The 24,328-nt window shown below is 41.3% G+C and overlaps 1 protein-coding gene across 2 annotated transcripts in view; it reads right to left on the reverse strand.

Annotated features, from left to right (window-relative positions):
• BTBD9 (BTB domain containing 9) overlaps positions 1-24,328 on the reverse strand; it is a 484,930-nt gene that overhangs the window by 80,107 nt on the left and 380,495 nt on the right. For both annotated transcript variants that reach the window (XM_025383785.1, XM_025383786.1), the window contains one exon: positions 12,446-12,553. In XM_025383785.1, the coding sequence (XP_025239570.1) occupies positions 12,446-12,553 (108 nt within the window). The remainder of the gene's footprint in view (positions 1-12,445; positions 12,554-24,328) is intronic.

The raw sequence follows: 24,328 nt of genomic DNA on the forward strand, positions 1-24,328 counted from the left end.
GCCTTTCCTTTCTGTTATCTTTATTCACTGACCAATAAATAGGCTCTACTTTCCTGTTTTTGCAGATGCCCATGCTGACTGTTACTGTGGTATCTGCTGCTCCGTTTGCTTACCTACCTTGGGATTATGTGACTGACAGATTATGTGCAGCAGGTCCCTTGTCTGTACTGCCCATTTCAGGGAAGGGGTTAATCAAGGCTTTGTCATGGTAAGGTTGCTGACTGAGCACCTCACTGGGTGGTGGTGGGCTGGACCCTCTGCAGCCATCCTGAGACCATGAGAGGTACAGCGAGCTCTAGGATTCCAGAGTGAGGTCTGTTCTATTGAACAGACTCTTTCCTGCTGGGAGAGGTACATGTGATGCTCTGGCAAGCAGTTTAGAGTCCCTCTTCAGAGTTTAAGGTTTGGCTTTTTTTTTTTTTTTTTTTTTTTTTAACATTTTACTCTAAAAATCCAGAGAAGCAACTGAAACATTAACCAGACAAACTCGGGATTTTAAATCAAATCAATTTCTGAATTGAAAGGGGCACAGCTGGCAAAGAGTTTTAAAAGCACTTGGCCCCTCCATAAAAATAAACTTTACTCTCTCTATGAGTGGTTAAAAATAAAGGTAATGGACTTCCAGCCAGTAACCAACTTGAAGTGATAAACTGTTACTAGGGGATCCAAGTCATTAACGTGAGGGGCAATGATATATGTAAAAACCAAAGAAAACTGAGCCTCTGGCAATACTGAATTAAAACTTGTGGAATAATGCTATAAATGAGCCAAGGATGACAGATCAATAATGGGTTAATACAGAGAAGTTAGGAAGACACATGTGTAGTTTACAAGGACTATATCATCAGGGGCAACTGTTATTCTCTCCCATAAACTCTTCCTTGCCTCATGTGACAGCATCTGAGCTGGAATGGACAAACGTCCTGATTGGGCTTTGTGACAATGATACCTCCAGACAGTAACAAGACAAACGAAACCAACATGCATACATGACTGGAGACAGAGCAATGGCATGCATGCTTCTATTCATTCAGATCAAGTACATACTGACCCCTACAAGTGTTAGGTCCTTGCTAGGCTACTACTATGGATCAAAGAGTGAGTAAAACACCAAATCCCTGCTCTCCTGGAGCTTACCTTCTGGTGGAGAAGAACAGTAACTTAACAGCCATGCTACGGAATGGGGAATTGCAAACGGCAACAAGGGCTATGAAAAAAAGTAGCTTGGTTTTATAAGAGGGGATAACACAGTGATTTGATCAAGATGGGTGGTCAGGGCAAACTTTCCTGAAAAGTGGCCCTTGAGCTGAGAAGAAAAGGATAAGTGGGGGTGGTTAATGAGACAAAGGGCAGAGGGTGGGCTCCAGACAGAGGCCAGCATGGCATATGCAAAGGCTCTGTGGGAGGACAGAGCATGATGGATGGTGGGAAAACAGAGGATGCCAGGGAGATGGGAACAGGGAGAGGGATGCAGGGGGAGTATGGAGAGGCGGGGGGCCAGATTGTGTAGGGCACTCTAGGCCACACAAAGAATTCTGGTCTTGATTCAGAGAGCAGCAGGAAGCAGTGCAGGGTCCTAAGCAGGACGATACTAGAGTTGTGCTTGAAATGTGCCACCTGCCTATAGTGAGTAAACTCATGGGAGGGCACAGAGGGAATGTGGGGAGGTCAGTCAGTAGAGTGGAGTGGAACAGCTGAGTGATGATGGTAGGTGAACTAATGTGATCTTGATTTATTTTTAATCATTTGGAATATAATATTAATAAGAAAGTTATGTCCATAGTAAAATAAAAAGTCTTTCTGACCATGTACATTTTGTGTGCTCACACAGCTCACTGAGAAAGTTTTATTGAGCTATGTTTCATTTTTTTTTTTTTAACAGGCATGGAAAAAATTATTACCCCCACAGAATAACGTGGCTCCTGGGTTAAGTAAGAAAGAGGGAAATGGGAGCTCTCAGATTTTTCTTCCTGATCATTTGCTACCCAAGTGGACTTCATTTCCTTCTAGCTCCTTTAACTTCCAAATGTTCTGGGTGGAGAGGAGCCTCCCACTGGGGGTCCACAGGATCTGCTGACCGCTCTAAATTTAGAACTCAGGCAATTCACACACTTAGCATCAAAAACTACTTTCCACATGCCTCCCAATGTTTGGGTAAATTTTTAATAAAAACTTCCTGCAATACAAAAGATAAGTTCCCTTTAAATGTGCAGGTATGACTGGCTGACTCCTTATTGCTATTTTCTATTCTAAAATAATCATCAGCTTTAGGTACTTCATAACCCCATAAACAAGTGTAACCGGTGTCTCCAAGTGTGGCCTAACATATAGATGACTTCTACAGGGCAAGCCTGCTGATCTCTCATCGTTAACACAAGGATCTGCCTAGGGTCAGACTTGCCGTGTGTGCATATGTGTGTGTGTGTGTGTGTGTGTGTGTTGTCTAAATTCTGCTATTTTCTTCATTTTTCATTTTTTGAAACCATTCCTCTTACAGGTACATGTTTCTTCATTGTTCAAGTTCTAAAACTCTTGACAAAATTAACACCAATGTTTGCCCTTTAAGAAAGAAAAAACAGAAAAGAACATGACTGGCTTTTTTCATTACTGTCAAATGCTATGTAGAAAAATGAATTAAGTATGAAAAGAGAAAAATAAAATCTTCATCGAGCATTTCAAAAGTGACAGTTACACAACCAGAGCTCATTAATTGGCTCACACTTCTCGAAGGAACAAGCAAACACACTCCTCCAACCTTGTAGGGCAGAAAAAATCTCAGGACAACAGCCCTGTCTGTTATTACCAATATGGGATCTACGCGACAGTCAAGTGCTTCAATCTTGTTGGAAACTAACATGTCACCCAACTATGAACTATGTCTCATCATCATTAGTATCAATGAGGAAGACATTTCCTCCTTTATATCCTGCTGTCTTTCTATTGCATCTTATTTGTGACATCAAGTTCTTTACACAAACCTCCAAATCACATGGTTAGCAGTGACCTCCTAGAACCACCCCAAAGTTTTTGTTAAGTGTTAGATTAAAAAAGAAAGCAGGCAAAAAAACAAATAACAAACCTTTCTCAACATTGTCACTAACAATGGCAAAGAAGATGAAAAAAAAAAAATCACAGTCAAAGTAAATTGTCTCTAGGTTTTAAATGTATCATTTTTCAATCTTGCTATATTTTGGAAGACTTTACTGAGGCTATAACTCTCCACCTTTAATTTATCCTGTTGTCCTCAGCCACTGCAGCACTTAGAAGAAGAAACATGTTCCTCCTTCTAAGATTCCTAGAGAATAAATAGCAGATACAGAGACAGATCCCAGGACTAAGCGGCAGTGCATTTAGCAAGGGGACATACAGTGCTTCTCGAATGTGAATATAATCATGCTGGAGACCAGGCAGCAGACGGGTCGGCTCCACACAGGTCTTTCCAGGTGGCACACAGACAGTCAAGGTGCTTCTTAGGGAAGGCACAGGGGAGAAACTTCCCAACATTAGGATGCTGTAGAGATTGCCTGCTCCAAGGAGGTGCTCCAACCTCCCAAGTAGGCCAGGGCCCTTTGAGAGGGCAAACTCAGATGGGAATGAACTTTGGGTGTCCTGGGGAAAGGCAGAAGAAAGTACTCTTGGAGAAGTGGGCTTTAAGGAGCCCATGGAGAGAAGCATAAGGAAAATGTGGCTGGAGTGTCCTTTCCGGGGAAGCACAACTCGTGCTTGGGCTAAATGGCAAGGTTCTGAAGAGCCGCTGGGATATTGCTATGTATAGCACTTAATTTTGTTGATTTACTGCTGGCAGCGAATAAACCATGCCACTCTGCCAGCATCTGCTACTCAAATAATGGCAAGGACAAGCATCTATAAAACACTTATGGCTCTAGCAAAAAAAACCATTTTTTTTCAAATAAAGTGTTTTTAGATTTTAAAAGAAATACATGTAAATTGGTCAGAAAACTGTTGAAAATTAGAAATAATTCCCACAATCCCCTATACAGGTCAACCATTATTAATATTTTGGCATATTTCCTATTGGTTTTCTTCTTCCATAATTCTTCCTATTTATGATAATACTTCTATAATTTTGTACACTGCTTTTAAAACAGCTTACTTATGGATTTCCTTAAGTTATTAAAAAAACTCTTTGCAGCATCATTTTTAATAAACACCTAGAATGGGGGAAAAGTTTATTCAGAAGGGAATTTAGATGGTAAATCTGGCAGGATATAGAAAGTCTGTGATAAAATTAGAATCTAAAAGCTAGAAAGACTAGGTAGTTCCATATTAGGACTATAGAATTCCCCAGTGGAAAAAAAATTTTCACTACCTAATTCTTTTTATCTAATCGTTTGTATTTGCCAAAATGTTTGGGAAGGACACAGTTTTGGATAGATGATGGCTGGGGTCACTAATACTTTGGCAGACAGAATTACTATCCAATAGGACCATGACAAAACAAAGAAATTGTTTAAAAAATGAATGCAAATGAGGTCAATATGTGAGGGAGTACACTGGCAGGAAACAAGACAGCTATATAACATGGCAGAGGCACAGCCAAGCACATGAAACGTAAGGAAAATGACTTGGGGTCACTGGGGACTATCGATAGCTGACTACAAGTCAGCCCATGCCACAGTGATTTTGGGACTTCAGGTCCAAGATGGCTGACATCGTAGGCACAGTTCGCTCTCCCTTCCTGGAAACCACTGACATGCTACCAAAGAAATGCAAAGAGAATACATTCAAAAAGGTTGCAAATTGGAGAGGACATCAGTAAATGAAAAATTTTGGTGAATTTTGAGAAAATGATATGCACATGAAATATTACTTATTTATAAATCAAGGAGAACTGGGCAGATTTCCATACCGAAGCAAACTGAGCAGGATAATGACAAATGACCCACATCCAGCCATGTCATTGTGAAATTTGAGACTACCAGGGGTGAAGAGAAGATCCTAAAGGCTTCTATAGAGAAAAATAAATTACTACAAAGAATATGAATCAGATTGACATCAGATTTCTCATCTGCAACATTAGATACTAGATAGCAATAAATTCAAGCTGTTAGACTTCTGAAAAAAACTAAATTCTATACCCAGTCAAACTATGATTCAGATATGCTGGGGTTCTGAAAATTTGTATTCTATTTCCCTTTTCTGAAAAAAAATTACCCATAGATTTATTCTGTGCAATGGCCATGAGTGATCTTCTTTCTTTGTTTGTTTGAGACAGGGTTTTGTTTTGTCACCCAGGTTGGAGCATAGTAGTGTGATCTTAGCTCACTATAACCTCGAACTCCTGGGCTTCAGCAATCCTCCCTCCACAGCCTCCTAAGTAGCCGCAACTACAGGTGTGTGCCATGATATCTAGCTTTTTTTTTTTTTCCACATTTTATTTATTTAGTAGAGACAGGGTCTCACTATGTTGCTGGGGCTGGTCTTGAACTCCTGGCCTCAAACAATCCTCCTGCCTCAGCCTCCCAAAGTGCTGGGATTATAGCAATCTTTTTAACTAAATGTTCAGGCTCAACAGACCCAAACAAGCCATAATTGGCTTCAGATTCACCTAGGAGACAGAACGGGAAACACAGCAAGCTCCCAGCACAGCACCAGGTATTTCTTCCCTTCGGCAGTCTTTGTAGCAGTCAACACAACCGTCTGGGGGGCTATTCTTTTTGGCCTGCAGGTGACAGCTCAAATAAGAGCATTAAGAATCAAGAAAAAAAAAAAAAAAGAGAGTATATAAGACTCAAGGAAAAAAAAAGACTCAACAACCGGTGACTGTGGAGCTGCTCTGGCTTAGAAGCCTCACATTCCAAATAGAAACTAATACTTCTTGTGACAGCTCCATAAGCACAGATCCCAGAATCGCAAGGAATAAGCCCAATTACAAAAGTCTCTGCACTCAGGGAAGCACAAGGATCTATAGTTTCTGACCAGATATTTACAGTTCTCCCAGGCCACATGCAATGTACCATTTCAGGGGTAATTTTTAAAATCATAAGCAATGTTGCTTATAACGCCGCAGACATTCCACTACAATCAGGTTTTCAGGGGGACAGGTCTAGAAAACTAACAGAGGCCCAAGGTCAATATCTCAAGCAAAGGGAAAGGGTTTTTTTTTTTTTTTTTTTAAAAACCATTTACCTACATTCCACAAAAAGAAAATGAAATTGAGGAAACAGTGTTACCAATGATAGGAAAGAAGAAATTTTAGGATCGCAGACATAAACAATCTGTTCAAAATCAACCAATGAACAAACAGTATGCTTCAGAAGTTTCTGCAACAGGAAAAAACTAATCAGAAACTTCCAGAAAACAAAAAGCTGTCTAACAGGAAGCTACTTAAAATGTGGAATAATTTTGAGCACTTGTAAGGAAATCTAATCTGCTTCATCAGAACAGGGGAACAAGTTTACTGACATAGAATAACATTTTCCTAACTCTAGATCCAACCAATTACTAGATCTGTCATGAACAATGTTTATATAATCATTATATTATAATGAGATCTTAGTGCTTTTCCCTTTTCAGGATCAATTTATAGTTAACATATAGATGATTTAACTATAAGTTACAGAACAAAAAATAAGTATCACAATGTCAATATAGTAAAGCAGCTAACAGAAGATAAGAAGTAGAAAGGGAAAAATAGAGGGAAATGTAGTGGGTGGCAATTTCTTCATCAATGTAGTAAAGAGTCAAGAAATATTGTTTATAACTGATGGATCAAAAAATAGAGGTTTAGGCCGGGCGCGGTGGCTCACGCCGGTAATCCCAGCACTCTGGGAGGCCAAGGCGGGTGGATCACAAGGTCAGGAGTTCGAGACCAGCCTGATCAATGTGGTGAAATCCCGTTGGTGACACCCCTCTGCTAAAACTACAAAAATTAGCCAGGTGTGGTGGTGTGCCCCTGTAATCTCAGCTACTCAGGAGGCTGAGGTAGGAGAATCACTTGAACCCAGGAGGCACAGGTTGCAGTGAGCTGAGACCATGTCATTGCACTCTAGCCTGGGTGACAGAGAGAGACTATGTCTCAGAAAAAATAATAATAATAATAGAGGTTTAGCCGGGTACGATGGCTCACGCCTGTAATCCCAGCACTTTGGGAGGCCGAGGCGGGCGGATCACGAGGTCAGGAAATCGAGACCACCCTGGCTAACACAGTGAAACCCCATCTCTACTAAAAATACAAAAAATTAGCCGGGCATGGTGGCGGGCGCCTGTAGTCCCAGCTACTCGGGAGGCTGAGGCAGGAGAATGGCGGGAACCCAGGAGGCGGAGCTTGCAGTGAGCCAAGATCACGCCACTGCACTCCAGCCTAGGCGACAAAGCGAGACTCTGCCTCAAAAAAAAAAAAAAATTATAATAATAGAGGTTTAAGTATATTATTTAATTGTAAAAGATAAATACTAACAGAACTAAAAAACATAACTAACAAAAATGAGGGATGGTTAAATGAGCTAAATTTCTCATTTGTTTTATATCAAGGAGTTAGTAAAGTTGTTAAGAAAAGAGGTGTGAATTTTTTTTTTTTTTTTAAAAGATGGGCTTTTGCCCATCTTAGCTGCCTAAAGTGCTGGGATTACAGGTGTTCGCCACTGCGGCCAGTCTGCTTTCAACCATTTTTTCAGTTTTTAAAACTTCTTGACTATAAAAATATTTCAGCCAGGTGCGGTGGTTCATGCCTGAACTTTGGGAGGCCAAGGTGAGTGGATCACCTGAGGTCAGGAGTTCAAGATCAGCCTGGCCAACATTGTGAAACCCTATCTCTACTAAAAATGCACAAAATAAGCCAGCCATGGTAGCATGTGCTTGTAATCCCAACTACTTGGGAGGCTGAGGCCAGAGAATCACTTGAATCCAGGAGGCGGAGGCTGCAGTGAGCCAAGATTATGCCACTGCACCCCAACTTGGGTGACAGAGTAAGACTCTGTCTCCAAAAAAAAAAAAAAAAAAAAAGTGAGAGCTTTTAAAATAAAGGGTACAGGTCACAGGGTACAGGATTAGATTGTATGAAGAAAGAGGGGTAAAATGTAATTTTAAAAAATTAGTCACTATAAAAACAGAGTTATCTATAATAGAAAATAACTGCTTATCCTGAAAACAAACCAAGAGACTTAGGAGAGCTACTATGAAGGAAAATATCCCACTCCTGGAGCAGAGAAACTAATAGAGACATTGGAGAATCTCATTCCCCAGGGATTTTTCAGAGGACAGCAAATATCTATGTTTTGATTTCTTTACTAGGTAGAATGCTATCAAGAGGTGGAGCTATGATCTTTGAAAACTCCATATAATTTCATTTATAAACTCACGTACTCTATTTCAATAAAGAGCAGACTACAATTCTTGAAACTAACAGAATCCTCTCTTGAGGTCTGCTCTGTAGCATATTAGTTAAAAGGAAAAACCTTTTGCCTTTTATCATTTACATATCTTCTACATTTCTTAAGGCCTAACTTGAAAAAGGGAGGTACAATACATTCAAGTTACGCTTACAAACATAAAATCATAACCTCTGGTTCCATTGATTCTTACAGGGTTAACAGGCATTTGCCTTCTTACTACTATTTCTCTTCTTCTAATGTATTATTTATTTAATAATTTATAAAACACTGCTATCGCATCTAAGTGCTAAAATACAAAGTTAAAAACATATAAATTATTTAAATCCACCAATAAAAAAAATTTAAAAAGAGAAAAATATGTTGATAATTTAATGCAAAGCTACTAGAAGAGGATCTAATGAGTGAACGAGACTTTGAAACCAAAAAAGTCCCCATTTAACTAAATACAAAATGAATATGACATGTACCTGATCAATAGTTTGTCAATTGGCTCTTGTTAAAAACCCACACTGGGCCGGGCGCGGTGGCTCATGCCTGTAATCCCAGCACTATGGGAGGCCAAGGTGGACGGATCACCTGAGGTCAGGAGTTCAAGACTGGCCTGGCCAATGTGGTGAAACCCCGTCTCTACTAAAATACAAAAATTAACCTGGCACAGTGGCACACACCTGTAATCCCAGCTACTCGGGAGGCTGAGGCAGGAGAATCACTTGAACCTGGGAGGCAGAAGTTCCAGTGAGCTGAGATCACACCATTGCACTCCAGTCTGAGTGACAGAGTGAGACTCCGTCTCAAAAAACAACAACAACAACAACAACAACAACAAAACACCCACATTGTATGGCACCTTTGTGTTAGTCTGTTTTCACACTACTATATAGAAATATCTGAGACTGAGTAACTTATAAGCAAACAGCTTTAACTGACTCACATTTTCACATGGCTGGAGAGGCGTCAGGAAACTTACAATCATGGCAGAAGGTGAAGGGGAGGCAAGCACCTTTTTCACAAGGCAGCAGGAGAGAGAAGAGTGAAGAACTTCCAAACACTTCTAACACCATCAGATCTCATGAGAACTCACTCACTATCATGGGGACAGCATGGGGGAAACTGCCCCCATGATCCAGTCACCTCCCTTAACACATGGGGATCACAGGTCCCTCCCTCGACACGTGGGGATTATAATTCGAGATGAGATTTGGGTGGGGACACAGAGCCAAACCATGTCAACCTTTAACAGAGGGACATAGAAGAGGAATCCAGTTTACAACAATAAGTGACAAAAGAGACCCGTGGTGGGTAAGACACATACAAGATGACAAGCTTTGAGGAAGTACAAGGTCTGGTCTGGGAGCTGTGGACCCAATTAGCAAAGACTCTGGGAAGACAAATGCATAGTTGTTCATGGGCCGTGGAGGCCCTTCTATTTTATAAAAAGGGTTCCAGGAGCTTGGGATAAATTAACCACTTTGTTTCCCCCTTTTCATCATCTAGCTTGGTACAGTCTTCTTTAGCAGTGTTTTGAGTCCCAAGAGGCAATGTGGTATAGTGGCAAGAACCTGGATTTAAAACTTAGCTCTGCTTCTGGAAGAAGAGGCTGAGATGGTAACAAGATCTGTGCTCCACTGGGAAGTGGCTACCCAACCAGGAACTGACTACATTTCCCAGCCATATCAGCATCTAGTATGGCAATGTGACTAGTTTATCTCAGTGGCATGTTAGTGGAAGTCATGTATGCTACCCGTAAAGCACGGCTTTTCAGAACTAGGTGTGCCCTCTCTATTCTTTCTCCTGCCAGCTAAATGTGGCTGATGCTGAGGAGGAACTAGATGGCAGAACCACAAGAAAGAAGCTGCCTGGGTTCCTCAGTCACTTCTGGGAAAATCACTTAACTATGAACACACACACGGGCTGTCCCATGACAGAAATAAACTATTGTGTTAAGTCACCGAAATACTAAAGCTTATTTGTTACAGTAGCAAGAGTTAACCTAACCAACATATATATATGCTGATAATTACTAAAAATAATAATGGTGATGGTGTCAGACACTGCATTAAACAAGTCATCATTAATACTGTTAAGAAATCTTGGCCCAGCCTAGGCAACATGGTAAGGTGCTGTCTCCACAAAAAAAAAAAAAAAAAAAATTAGCTGGGCACAGTGGCACGCAGCTATAGTCCCAGCTGCCTGGGAGACTGAGGGGAAGATCACTTGAGCCCAGGAGTTTGAGGGTACAGTGAGCCTTGATCGTACCACTGCACTCCAGTCTGGGCAACAGAGTGAGACCCTGCCCCCACCCCAAGTAAGCACATGAAAAGATGCTCAACATCATTAGCCATGAGGGAAATGCACATGAAAACCATAATGATATGCTACTTCATCCCCACTAGGATGGCTATGGTCAAAAAGATGGGCAATAGCAAGTACTTGTGAGAATGTGGAAAAATTAGAACCCTCAAACATTGATGGCGGGAAGGTAAAATGGTGCAGCTGCTGTGAAAAATTTTGGCAGTTCCTCAAAAAGTTAAACGCAGTTATCCCATGACCCAGCAATTCTACTCTCAGATATAGACCCAAAGGAATCGAAAATATATGTTCACATAAAAACTTGTACAGGAATGTTCATAGCAGCATTATTCATAATAGCCAAGAAGTGGAAACCATTCAAATGTTTACCAGCTGAAGAATGGATAAACAAATGTGGTATATGCATACAATGGAATACTATTCAGCCATAAAAAATGAAATTCGGATATATGCTACAACACAGATGAACCTTGAAAACATTATGCTAAGTGAAAGAAGCAAGGAACAAAAGGTCACATACTATACAATTCCATTTATATGAAATGTCCAGAGTATGCAAATCCATAAAGAAAAGACAGAAAGTAGATTATTGGATGCTGGGGCTGGGAGAGTTGGAGGGAAATGGGGAGTGACTGCTAATGGAGAAAATGTTTCTTTTTGGGGTGATGAAAATGTTCTGGAATATTAGATAGCAGTGGTGGTTGCACAACACTGTGAATATACTAAAAACCACTCAATTGTACACTTTAAAAGGGTAAATTTTATGGTATGTGAATTATATCTCGATTTAAAAAAGAAAAGAAAAAGAGAAATGCATTTGCTCCACCTTGCCTCTTAGAGATTCTGGCTCGACACAAAGAGGCACTGAGCTCTTTTCATGTACCATGATTCTAGGCTGCTCAGAACTCGCAGACTTCTTCCTATCTTCTGCTGCAAGCAGACAAGTCCAAATAGCCCCAGTGCCATATGCATTGAATGCCTCTGTCTGCATGTGGAGAAATAAGGTACAAGGCTTTCCTTACTTTGAGTAACAGCATAGTTAACAACGAGATGAGATAAATAAACAGTGACGCTAGCCCTGAGAATGCTATGAGTGTGGGGAATAGGATAGAGCTCCATAATAACTACGAAAGTATATATTGCTTCAGCAAAGTTCTCTAAGGAAGAAAACAATCCTAAAAAATGTTCTCACTCATAGGTGGGAGTTGAACAGTGAGAACACTTGGACACAGGGAAGGGAACATCACATACTGGGGCCTGTTGGGGGGTGGGAGGCTGCGGGAGGGATAGCATTAGGAGAAATACCTAATGTAAATGACAAGTTGATGGGTGCAGCAAACCAACATGGCACATGTATATGTATGTATCAAACCTGCACGTTGTGCACATGTACCTAGAACTTGAAGTATTAAAAAAAAAAGTGTGGTGTGTGGTGGGTGCTGTGGCAGGGTGGAGCGGAGGGGTTCTGAGAGAGGATTGCATAAGGAAAGTATCCTTTTTTCCCCTATTTAGGCACACATGCCATTTTCAAAAGTGTGAGTCAAATTCACACCACAGAATAGAGAACATCAAGTAAATTTCATGTAAGTATTTGGTGACATCAAGTAAATTTCATATAAGTATTTAATAGTCAAAACTGAAGAGAAGATCACTGGAGTGTGTTTTCAATCTCCAAGTAAGAATGTAATTTGGTGATTCTATGACTCTTCTTTGGAGCCTCCCAATCCACTGGGAACATTGTCTTTTCAATAGGAATACATTCCTGAAAAGACACAACTTACTTGCAGGAGACTTTAGTTCTGTCAGCAACCATGGTCCACTGTTGCTGGTTGGTAGAAACCTCAACGTAGTAGCTATAGCTTCGATCATCACAATCCCACAGTAGTAACCTGAACAAAGGGAAAAATGTAAGATTGCTGTAAACATTTTAACTGGTTGTTTCCTTAGGCTGCGGGCATATCCCTCCCACCCACCTCCTTTGTCCAGCACATTTCTAAGACTGGACAAAGTGAATCCCAAAAAAGCATGAACAGGCCGAGTCAGTCTGCAGTGAGAGGCTTTTAATCTTTAGTTTTTTTTCACAAGTCCCCCAATCCCAGGCAGCCTCTGCCCCACTGGTGGCAAAGTTCTTTAGACTGGTTTAGGAGAGAGATGTCCCCAGATCATCCTTCCAGTTTCCTCTAGCTCTCCTCTCCAGTTGGTTCGGCTGACCACTGCTCATGGGAGAATCTGTGACTTCAAATAGATTTTTCTTTTTCCTTTTTTTTTTTTTTTGAGACGGAGTCTTGCTCTGTCGCCCAGGCTGGAGTGCTGTGGCCGGGTCTCAGCTCACTGCAAGCTCCGCCTCCCGGGTTCCCGCCATTCTCCTGCCTCAGCCTCCCGAGTAGCTGGGACTACAGGCGCCCGCTACCTCGCCCGGCTAGTTTTTTGTATTTTTTTAGTAGAGATGGGGTTTCACGGTGTTAGCCAGGATGGTCTCGATCTCCTGAACTCGTGATCCGCCCGTCTCGGCCTCCCAAAGTGCTGGGATTACAGGCTTGAGCCACCGCGCCCGGCCTTTATTTTTCATTTCTATTTTTAGAGACAAGGTGTTTCTCTGTCACCCTGGCTGGAGTGCAGTGGTGTGATCAGCGGAGTAATCAGTGGTGTAAACAGTGGAGGCTCACTGTAGCCTCCAACTCCTAGGCTCAAGTGATCCTCCCACCTCAATCTCCTGAGTGGCTGGGACTATAGGTGCACACTATATTTTTTTGTAGAGGCACAGTCTCACTATGTTGTCCAGGCAGGTCCTGAACTCCTGGTCTCAAGTGATCCTCCTACCTTTGCCTCCCAAAGTGCTGAGATTATAGGTATGAGCCACTGTGCCCAGCCTAATTGATATTTTTATTTTTATTTTTAGAGCACATTTTCACTCTGCTGCCCAGACTGGACTGCAGTGGTGTGATCATAGCTCCTTGCAGCCTCCAACTCCTGGGCTCAAGTGATCCTTCTACCTCAGCCTCCCAAGTAGTTACAAGCATGCACCACCATGCCTGGCTATTTTTAAATTTTATGTAGAGTCAGGGTCTCACTATGTTGCCCAGGCTGGTCTCAAACTTCTAGCCTCAAGTGATCCTCCCACCTCAGCCTCCCAAAGTGCCAGGATTACAGGTGTGAGCCGCTGTGCTGGTCTAATTGATATTTCTTATAGTATTTTCTAATTGGTTATAACCCCATCACCTTTATTATCATGTTTTAGCTTCCTTCTTATTCTCACCAGGATTTTTACATAGCTGTAGTAGGATTATCTGATTTGGAGATATAGGCAAACACACATTCATTTGCAAAACTTTCATTATTTAGAAATTGATTACCTTGGTCCTGTTCTTAACCCCCTTTTCTGCCCAGATAAGAACTTAAGCATTAACTGTGTAATTCCATTTACATGAAGCTCAAAGCAGACAATTTATCTGTTGGTGAAGGAATCAGAATAGTGGTTAGCTCTGGGGGAGGTATCGACTAGGAAAGGGTAAAAGGGAATTTTCTAGAATCCTGGAAAAGTACTAATTTTGATCTGAGTGGTAGTTATGCATGTAAATAATCACTGAGCTATACATAAAAGATCTGTTCACTCTGTGTGTGTTACTCCTCCATTTTACATATATATATATATATATATATTTTTTTTTTTTTTTATATGGAGTCTCACTCTGTCTCTCGGGCTGGAGTGCAATGGCGTAATCTCAGCTCACTGCAACCTCTGCCTCCCGGGTTCAAGTGATTATCCTGCCTCAGCCTCCCGAGTAGCTGCGATTACAGGTGCCCACCACCATGCCCAGCTAATTTTTGTATTTTTAGTAGAGATGGGGTATCACCAGGTTGGCCAGGCTGGTCTCAAACTCCTGACCTCAAGTGATCCACCTGCCTCAGCCTCCCAAAGTGTTGGGATTACAGGCGTGAGCCACTGTGCCCGGCCTAAAAAATAATTTTAGAAAAGAATCTAAGCATTGCAGTACAGGATTAGTATTTTGCTTCTGACAGTGCCACAGGGGAGACAGATATTGTTTTCTATTATTTCAGCCTTAAAAGTCCTTCTCATACAAACTATATATTTTACTGCTTTATAATTGGTCATATGTGTTTGCTTCCTCTACCAGCTGGCATAGATAGTAAGCTCCTTGAAGGCAGTGTCTATGTCTTACTGATTTTTTCTATACCACTGACAGAATGTCTCACATGGAGCTTAAACTCAGTCAGTGGTTGCTGAGCAAATACATTCTTGTTAACAACAACAATAATGGCTGGGCGTGGTGGCTCACGTCTGTAATCCTATCACTTTGGGAGGCCAAGGCAGGTGGGTCACGAGATCTGGAGATCAAGACCATCCTGGCTAACATAGTGAAACACCATCTCTACTAAAAATATAAAAAATTATCCGGGCATGGTGGGGGGCACCTGTAATTCCAGCTACTTGGGAGGCTGAGGCAGGAGAATCGCTTGAATCTGGGAAGCAGAGCTTGCAGGGAGCTGAGATCATACCACTGCACTCCAGCCTGGTCGACAGAGCGAGACTGTCTCCAAAAAAAAAAAAAAAAAAAAAAAATCAATAATAATGATCATGATGGCTAATATTTCTTTAATGTTAACTGTGTATCAGTCCCTATGTTAAGTGCTCTATACAATTTGTCTTATTAAAATCCTTCTAAATATCCTCTTAGCAAGCATTATTATTATGAAATTACAGACATTGAAAGTGTAAGGATTAAAGCATGTTAAGTAACCTGTCTAAACTCATACAGTAACTAAGTGATGGAAATGATACAAGGTTCTCACCTGGTACCTTCACCAAAAGCCCATTTCCGTAATCCCACTGTCAAATGTTTCCATTACTCTAGTTTATATATCTGGTTCCCAATTTACAACCTCTAACCTATCAGTGGTTTGTATTATTTTCCCTTAATCTTATGATTATAATCAGTGAAAATCCTTTGCACAAGTTCACTTTAGTGTCATATATAAAGCTATTACTGAGGACTAGGATTGCCTGTATTTTCTGTTTTCCTTTACCCTTACCTTTTTTTTGTTGTTGGAGGAGGTTGAGGGGACAGCTTCTCTCTCTGCTGCCCAGGCTGGAGTGCAGTGGTGCAATCATAGCTCACTGCAGCCTCAAACTCCTGGGCTAAAGCAATCCTCCTGCCTCAGCCTCCCAAGGAGCTGGGATTACAGGCACACACTACCACACCCAGCTAATTAAAAAACAAGCAAACAAAAAGATTATTTTGTAGAGATAGGGTCTCACTGTGTTGGCCAGGTGGGGTCAAACTCCTGGCCTCAAGCTACCCTCTTGCCTGGCCTCCTAAAGGGCTCGCCTTCCCTTTCATTCCTTATTTTCTATTGTAACTCTGTTTGCTATCAATTACTAAACCAATACTACCTAATATTTTTGAACTCCTCTTTTAAGTAGAGAAAACTGTTAAATGGGTTTGGAAAGCATTAGCAGATGATACCTACTGATTCTCTTTAATACGCCTGAGTGTTTAATCTCTCAAAGTACCCTGAATGAATCAGAAAGGATTCCACTCTGTTGTTCTTAAGTGTCCCAAAATCCTACTCTTATATTACACTAATTTGCTTATAAGAATATGAATCATTTCCTTCATTAGTCATTTCCTCAAATATTATCCTAGTCTCTAAGCACTTTTATGCAGTTAGCCTATGCTAATTTATATTTATTTTGAGTAACTTTTAAAAGTGTATTTTTTGCTTCTATGTTTATCTGGCTCTCATTTTGATTATAAGAACTTTAGAAAGATGTTTATCTTTCTCTTTTTAAAAACTCTGCTTCAAACATGTGGGCTCTGTTCATGGCATATGTTCCATGTATGTTCTGGATTGAAATCATTCATAACTCTGACATAGTAGAGTAAAACTAGGGGAAAACTTAAAATCAATTAATAATTATCTTCATTTAACAGTTCTGGCAACAGAACTGTTGTTGGAAGATAATGTTGAGGTTACTTTCCCCAATGGAATTTTAAATTATTTATGGAGAGCCAGGTTTATCATATTCCCTATCCTTCTAGATAATCATAAGCTAGTGTTTCTACAGAGGATTAAAATGAAAACAGTAAGTCCCTTTTGGGATAGAACCTAACCAGATCTCAAAATATTTCATGGAAAATGACTGCCTTGAGGATATGGGATATGGAGAAGATAAAAAAATGGAGGATAAATTATGAGTATCATGTATGTTCTAGTAGATATTCTTGGAGTGATAATATATTTGAGGAAAATTTTAAGGTGTATATATCATGCTCTGTAAGTAGCTTATTCTATAAAAGTGCTCCAATTTGTTTCAAGGCAAATTATTATTTTAAAATGAAGGTAATCTGAAATTCTAGTAACTTTTAAAACATACACACACAGTACATATGGTTTGTAACTGGCTACTTTTCCTTAATGGTCTATTACGAATATCTTTTTGTATCATCAAATATTCTTCTACATCATATGTACTGAATAGTATTTCACTGTATGGATGTCTCATACTTTATTTAATCTATCTATTATTATTAGACACTTAGGCAGTTAATATTTCACTGTTATGAAAATTCTTTTCTTTTTCCTTTGGAAACAGGGTTTTGCTCTGTTGCCCAGGCTGGAGAATGAAGTGGCACAGTCATAGCTCACTGCAGCCTCGATTTCCTGGACTCAAGCAATCCTCCTGCCTCAGCTTCCTGAGTAGCTAGGACTACAGCTGCATACCACCATGCCCCGCTGATATTTAAAAAAAAATTTTTTTGTTGCCCAGGCTAGTCTCCAACTCCTGGCCTTAAGCAATCCCTCCACCTCAGCTTCCCAAAGTGTTGGGATTAAAAGCATGAACCACTGAGTCCAGCCTATTATGAAAATTTTGCAATAGACATTCTTAAGCTAAATCTATGATTATTGTCTTTTAATGATTCTGTAAGTGGAACTCCTGGAGCAGGGCATATAACATCTCGAGGCTTTGATATATATCATAAAATAGCTGTATACTTCTATTCCCCCCAACCCCAAGCAAAAATCTATACCAATTTATATTAACGCTACCAGCATTGCCTAACAAATGCCTGTTTCTGTGCATCATCACCAATATTATGTATTATGTTTAAAAATACTGCTAATTTGATAGCTGAATATCTCATTAATCTGCAATTTTTAACTTATTGAGCTTGAACATTTTACCCATTTTCTACTTACATTTATCTTTTTGTTAATGACTTACAAAATGTCCTCTATATTTAAAGATATTAATCTACTGCCTATCATAGTTTGCATGCTGAAGGTATTAATTTTTATTAGCCTAGTCTATCGATCTTTACCTCAATAATTTATCCTGGCCTAAATTCTTTTTTTCTGAACAGCAGCCAAGTGCTCATACTGGTTAAGACATCCTCTCTCTATTCCTCTATTAAGAGTCCTCAGGGACTGGAGATGTGGGGTCATGGTGACTCCTGAGCGGAAAAGGGACACTGATGGATCTCAGGTCATCGAGCCTAGAGCTCAGACTCAACCTACATGCTGAAGTTTTAAAGAGGACTTCTAACTCATGCCCAGGACGCACATTTGCTTGGAATTTAGGCTTAGGCAGGAATTAAACCCCTTTGGTGATTTGATTGAAAAAGGCAACTGCAGCTGAAGAACACTAAAGGAAAAACTGATTCAATCTCTGCTTTGCCATTAAGAGGAATTTTGTTCTACCAGTTCCCTTCATTTCTTTGGCTGCCTGAAAAGTGTATTCTTATGTTTTTGTACCTGCAACAACAGAGAGCTATTTCTGACTTGTAAACTAGCTGGGAATGTTTGCATGGTGAGCTCGCCTAGGACAGACACTCTCTATGACCTTAACTGAGATGAGCTCCTTAAACATATACCGCACACTTCCACCCACAGATCAGAAGCCATTTTCAAAAGGGGCTGAATAAAGGAAGTTGCTGGCCAAGATTTATCGATGCAGGTCAGGCTGGTGTTTAGCTGTTGCCACAAACCTCTCTAACTAATGAGCCCAGCATGAAATGCCTGGTGATATTATATATGTTGTCTCCTCCGTCTTCCCTTATTCTCACTGTGAAGTTTCCCTAAAAGCAGTGAAGAGCTGGGCTTTTTTTCTTTTAATTGATTAGCAGATGTGATTTTGCTTACATCTTCCATAAATGCTCTGGCTGGCTGCATACCATTGATTACCAGGGGTTCAGTTTACAGCAACTAATTGCTCTCCTTGCTGGTATTTTGATACAAAATTCAATAGCGAATATGTTTTCAAAACTCTTGTTTTGTGGCTTGAGTCAGAAGTGACTCAAGGCAAACCCAGTGGACTGAGTTTTCCCGTCTTTAAAACATTTGTTCTCTCATCAGTCTGTGAAGAAAGTTTCCAAATCGTAGCATTCTAATTGGAAGGTCTGCATTATGCATGCGATGACAAACTATGTTGTGCTGAATGGCACTTTTTTCATCCTTTTCTTAAGGGATTAATACTGTGCCAGATTGTGAACAATGGCTGAGGTTTAACAGTTGAGGTCAACAGCTTCTCCACTGAATTGGTGCCTTTTAGACCAGAAGCAAGTGCCTGTTGTGCCTGTTTCTAACTGTCCATCATTTGTGGGAAATTCCACTGGAAGGCCTGGGACCACAATGCCACTGTTGCTAAATTTTCTCATTTGGGTGAAAACAAACTAAAGGAAGATCAGCAACCAGGATATTAGTGATAGTGCAATAACTTCTGATCAAATCCATTCCTAATCTTTCAGTTAAAGTCAAAGATACACCTGACCTCAAAAATGTATACAGTATATTCTTTGGTAAAGATCCTTTAAGTTCCTCAGAAATAATTGTCCTCCATTCAACAATTCAAAAAATATTTACTGAATAACTACTAAGTAACATTAGGCAAGTCACTTAACTTACTTATACTTTGGTTGCATCCTTTGTGACATTAAATGTCGAGATCTGATGGCTTCTCAGCACTCTTCCAGTTCTAACATTTAATAATTCCGTTATAGCATATGCAGAGGTTTTTTTGGTATGTCTGTATGTTACACAGTAACTCCTGTCTTTGACAACTATTTCCAGACCAACCTCAAGGTGGACGTGGGAGATTCCTGAGCTTAGTTTATCCTCTGGACTTGGAAGCTGGGCTAATCAGATTTTCTTTCTCAAAAATTTAGAATTATGTGAGATTCCAGCTTAATGTGCTCTGTTCACTTGAAATGAGATGATGAAAATATAGGCATTCTGGGGGTGAGTCTCTTTGATCACAGGCATACAGAAGCAAAGAAAGACATCTGCAGTGAGAAGCAGAGACCACAGGTTGTGCAGTCCAGGGAGAGCTACGTGGGGTCCTGACAGATTCCAATGTCTGGTTTCAAAACCTACTAGGGCCCTTCAAGTTTCTGCCCTAGTAGTCCATGAAAAATCTTCTAATCACTTAAATAAAGTTACCATTTGTGGCTTAAGATATCTTTACTTGGTTTCTGTTACTTGGAACTAAAAGGGCCAAAGATAAGCTCCTAGTGGAGTGCACTGGACAGAAAAGGTACTCAATAAGAGTAGATGTTATGGCAATGAGGATGGCAATGATACCGAGATGACCAGAGACACACTGAGGTAAAGTACAGGGGTGGTGGGAAACCTCCCTTACGATGGCAATCTTTTCATTCAATTATGAAAGAGGATTCTATGCAGAAACTGAGAGCAGTAAGACTGTGGTGTACGGTGGCAAGGCAAAACAGGCTTTGGAGTGGGCTCAGTGGCATCAGTGGAGCTGTAGGGAGAGAGCCTTGCAAAGATGGAACAATCAGTGTAGTTTATAACTCTCCTCAGCAGTGGCACTGGGGAAGCAGGGCCAACAGTGACAAGAAGGAAACAGGCCAGGGTCAAGGAATGAAGGGCCAGGAAAGGTAATGACCACTTGTAGGCTGCTGAGGAGGTAAGTGGGATCAGAGATGGTAGACTAATGTTCAGAACAGAGAGAGACTGGAGGTCATGATGCAAAGAACAGATGCGACAGCTGGAAAGGTGAGGGAGAGAGGTAAGGAGTTGTGGTGACAAAGGGAAGCTTCAGCACTTTTACCTAAATCGGAAGAGTTCCGTTCCCGCTCCTCTGGATGAGAAGCAGAAGACAAACAACACATTAGGGGCCCTATTCTAATCTCTGCTACTGAGGGGCAGGAGGGAGCCTGTAACAGCTTCCAGAAGGAATTAATACAGCTTCAGATAAACAACTTTGCTGGTGAGAAAGAGGGACTTTCCCAAAGATGAGAGGGCTCCTTATTGTCAGCTGTCACAGGGTTCGATGATGTAGCTTCGCCCTCAGGTGGAGAGCAAGGTCCAGCTGAGAAGAGCTGCTGGAGGATGCCAAGTCCAAAATGAGATTCTCAGCGGGAGCCTAGAGCCCAGTAACAATGTTTGTCCTCAAAAGTGTGTGAAGTAGACCAGGCGGCTGCCCTGAAGATTCCAGACATGAGAACTCCTGAGGTGCTGCCACTGCAGGGGCCTGCCTATGAATGGGCCACGACCTTTCAGGGCAAAGGGAACACCAGTCTCCTAATAGCAGGAGGAGGGAAAAACCAGCTGCTCATCAGATGGAATGGGTTTTTGGGAAGTGCATTAGTCAAAGGACGTCAGAGAGTCTACCTGCTGTCTCATAGTGTTTAATCTCTCATATCTGGGACGTGGAGGGTGATTTCTCTAAAAGGGGATGAAACAATGGCACTGGTTAACAATATTCTCTTGCAGGTAGCCAGAGAAAAGGCAAGCAGGAGCTCTCGGGTGTCTGGCATATGTAGTTTCTGTGTTTAGTCAACTGAAGCCCAGGATTACAAACATGTGAGGAGGTGGTAAGTGTACACGTTGGCTCCACCGTGTAGGCTGGCTCACTGAGAAAGGGATAGGAGGGGTTTTCCTTCTCATGAAATCTTACATTCGATATAGTATACTTTTTATAATTTATTTAAAGCCCACACACCATGAGAGATATAGTACAATCTAGGTAAGTTATCTGAAAGTGGTAAAATACCAATGGAGAATATGCCTGGAGGATATAACTGTGGATAGCTAGATGGGGCAAAACTTGACAAAACTTGGAGACAATACAAAACTCCCAATCTTTTTTTTTTTTTTCTCTTTTTTTTTAAGACAGGGTCTCAATCTGTTGCCCAGGCTGGAGTTCAGTGGTGCAGTCTTGGCTCACTGCAACCTCTGCCTCCTGGGTTCAAGTGATCCTCCCACCTCAGCTTCCCAAGTAGCTGGGACTACAGGCACTCACCACCATGCCCGGCTAATTTTTTGTATTTTTTTGTAGAGAAGGTGATTTGCCATGTTGCCCAGACAGGTCTCAAACTCCTGGACTCAAGCGACCTGCCTGCCTCAGCCTCCCACAGTGCCGGGCTTACAGGCATGAGCTACCACGCCTGACTAAAATGACCAACTTTTAACAGCTAACTAAGACCATCTTTTCACATCTTAGACGGATTAAGTTTTTAATTTCAAGTTTCAGGTGATAACATAAAAGCTAATACCATATTACCAAATAGCATGGCTGCAGCTGCAATATTCATTAGATACTGAGTGTGGAATGAATGGTGAACAATTAATCATAGTCCCACCTCACATTCACACAGACCTCACTAGTTTCCAAATGTTTTTGCATACATTATCACATTTGGAAAAAAAAACAACAACAATTTATAATCAGCACATTTCCTGCTTTCAAAGCAAATCTATTTTTCTAAGTTTCCTGGTTAATTTTCTTACATGGGCTAAACACTGCCCAAGCAATCTTTTACAGATTATTTAGTCACTTGACAAACTCTTTTTCTTTTAACAAATAAATTTTGCCCCAGGCTTATGATCTAGACTTCATACTACACAGTCCAATTTAATGAAAATTCTCGGCCGGGCATGGTGGCTCACACCTGTAATCCCAGCACTTTAGGAGGCCAAGGTGGGTGGATCACCTGAGGTCAGGAGTTCAAGACCACCCTGGGCAACATGGGGAAACCCCGTCTCTATTAAAAATACAAAACTTAGCCGGGCGAGGCAGCGTGCACCTGTTATCCCAGCTATTCAGGAGGCCGAGGCAGGAGAATCACTGGAACCCGGGAGAAGGAGGTTGCAGTGAGCTGAGATTGTGCCACTGCATTCCAGCCTGGGCAACAAGAGCAAAACTCAGTCAAGAAAGAAAGAAAAAGAAAGAAAGAAAAGAAGGAAGGAAGGAAGGAAGGAAGGAAGGAAGGAAGGAAGGAAGGAAGGAGAAAAAGAGAAAAAGAGAAAAAGAAAAAAAAAATTATTTCATTTTATGCTTTCAATGTGGAAATATGATAAAATTTGTCCAGGCCAAGCGGCCCTTGAGAAGAAAAGCATTCTTACATTTTGGAAAGTGACTCTAATACAGCCCCTTCCTTAAGCAAAATGTTGGCATCAAAAATACTGGGAACCCCTCAAATGGTTTTATGATATTTTAAAAGGTGAAGCCACAATATGTTACAGAGTTTTTGGGCAGTGACACACTAGGCAGGTATGCAGCTTTTACAGATCTTCCCCTGTGTTTAAATTTGGCATCACCAATTCCCCTCTCCAGCAAGGCCATCTGCCTTGCTCCTAGCAGCTTCCTCCTCATGATGAGTATACACAATCAGTGAGATCAGCCTGATTTGGCTCACCCGCAGGATCAGAAAAGGATGTGTAAGAGGCAGAAACGCCGAGGTCCTGCCCAGACCATAGGGCTTAGCTCCCAGGCATCAGGTCCAGCTGGCTTTTAGCTTCATTTGCTAGGAAGGCTATTACGGGCTGTTGTGAATTTAAAAGGCCAGAATCAGTTTCTCCTGTTAATAGCTGAAGGCAATATGCGTTTGTGTGAGCTTTTCTGTTCTCTGTCCTCAATTCTATGAAATGATTAGAAGGGCGATAAGAACAGACAGACATATTAAAAGAGCTCAAAATGTACTAATCTACAGCTGAGTGTTAAGAATTCTTGGATTTTTACTTAACATTTACGACTCCTGTGAAAAAAATGGCCCCATCATAGGCCTTCATTCAACAGGTAGGGGAGTAGAATCACCTTGGCTCCAGGTTCCCTGCATAACACCATCCGGTGGCCCCTCCCTTCAGCTTTTCAAACCAAGTCCATTCAGGAGAGCCCACTGGACCATGCTCTACAGTGCAGGGACCATGCATGGCTATTGACCTTGGTATTTCCCAGCACAATGCCTTAGGCATCATAAGCTCTACTGAGTTAAACCGAAGGAGAGGGGCCGGGCGCATTGACTCATGCCTGTAATCCCAGCACTTTGGGAGGCCGAGGCGGGAGGATCACGAGGTCAGGAGATTGAAACCATGCTGCTTAATACAGTGAAACCCCGTCTCTACTAAAAATACAAAAAATTAGCTGGGTGTGGTGTCGGGCGCCTGTAGTCCCAGCTACTCGGGAGGCTGAGGCAGGAGAATGGCGGGAACCCGGGAAGCGGAGCTTGTAGTGAGCCGAGATGGCGCCACTGCACTCCAGCCTGGGCGACAGATCCAGACTCCGTCTCAGGAAAAAAAAACAAAACAAAAAAACAAACCTAAGGAGAAATGGGGAGTGGAAGAGCCGACTTATGATGGAAAGAGGAGAGGCAGAGAGGCAACTATAGATATATCACTCCTCA

Source organism: Theropithecus gelada, chromosome 4, assembly GCF_003255815.1.
Source record: "Theropithecus gelada isolate Dixy chromosome 4, Tgel_1.0, whole genome shotgun sequence".
NCBI classification, from domain to species: Eukaryota; Metazoa; Chordata; class Mammalia; order Primates; family Cercopithecidae; genus Theropithecus; species Theropithecus gelada.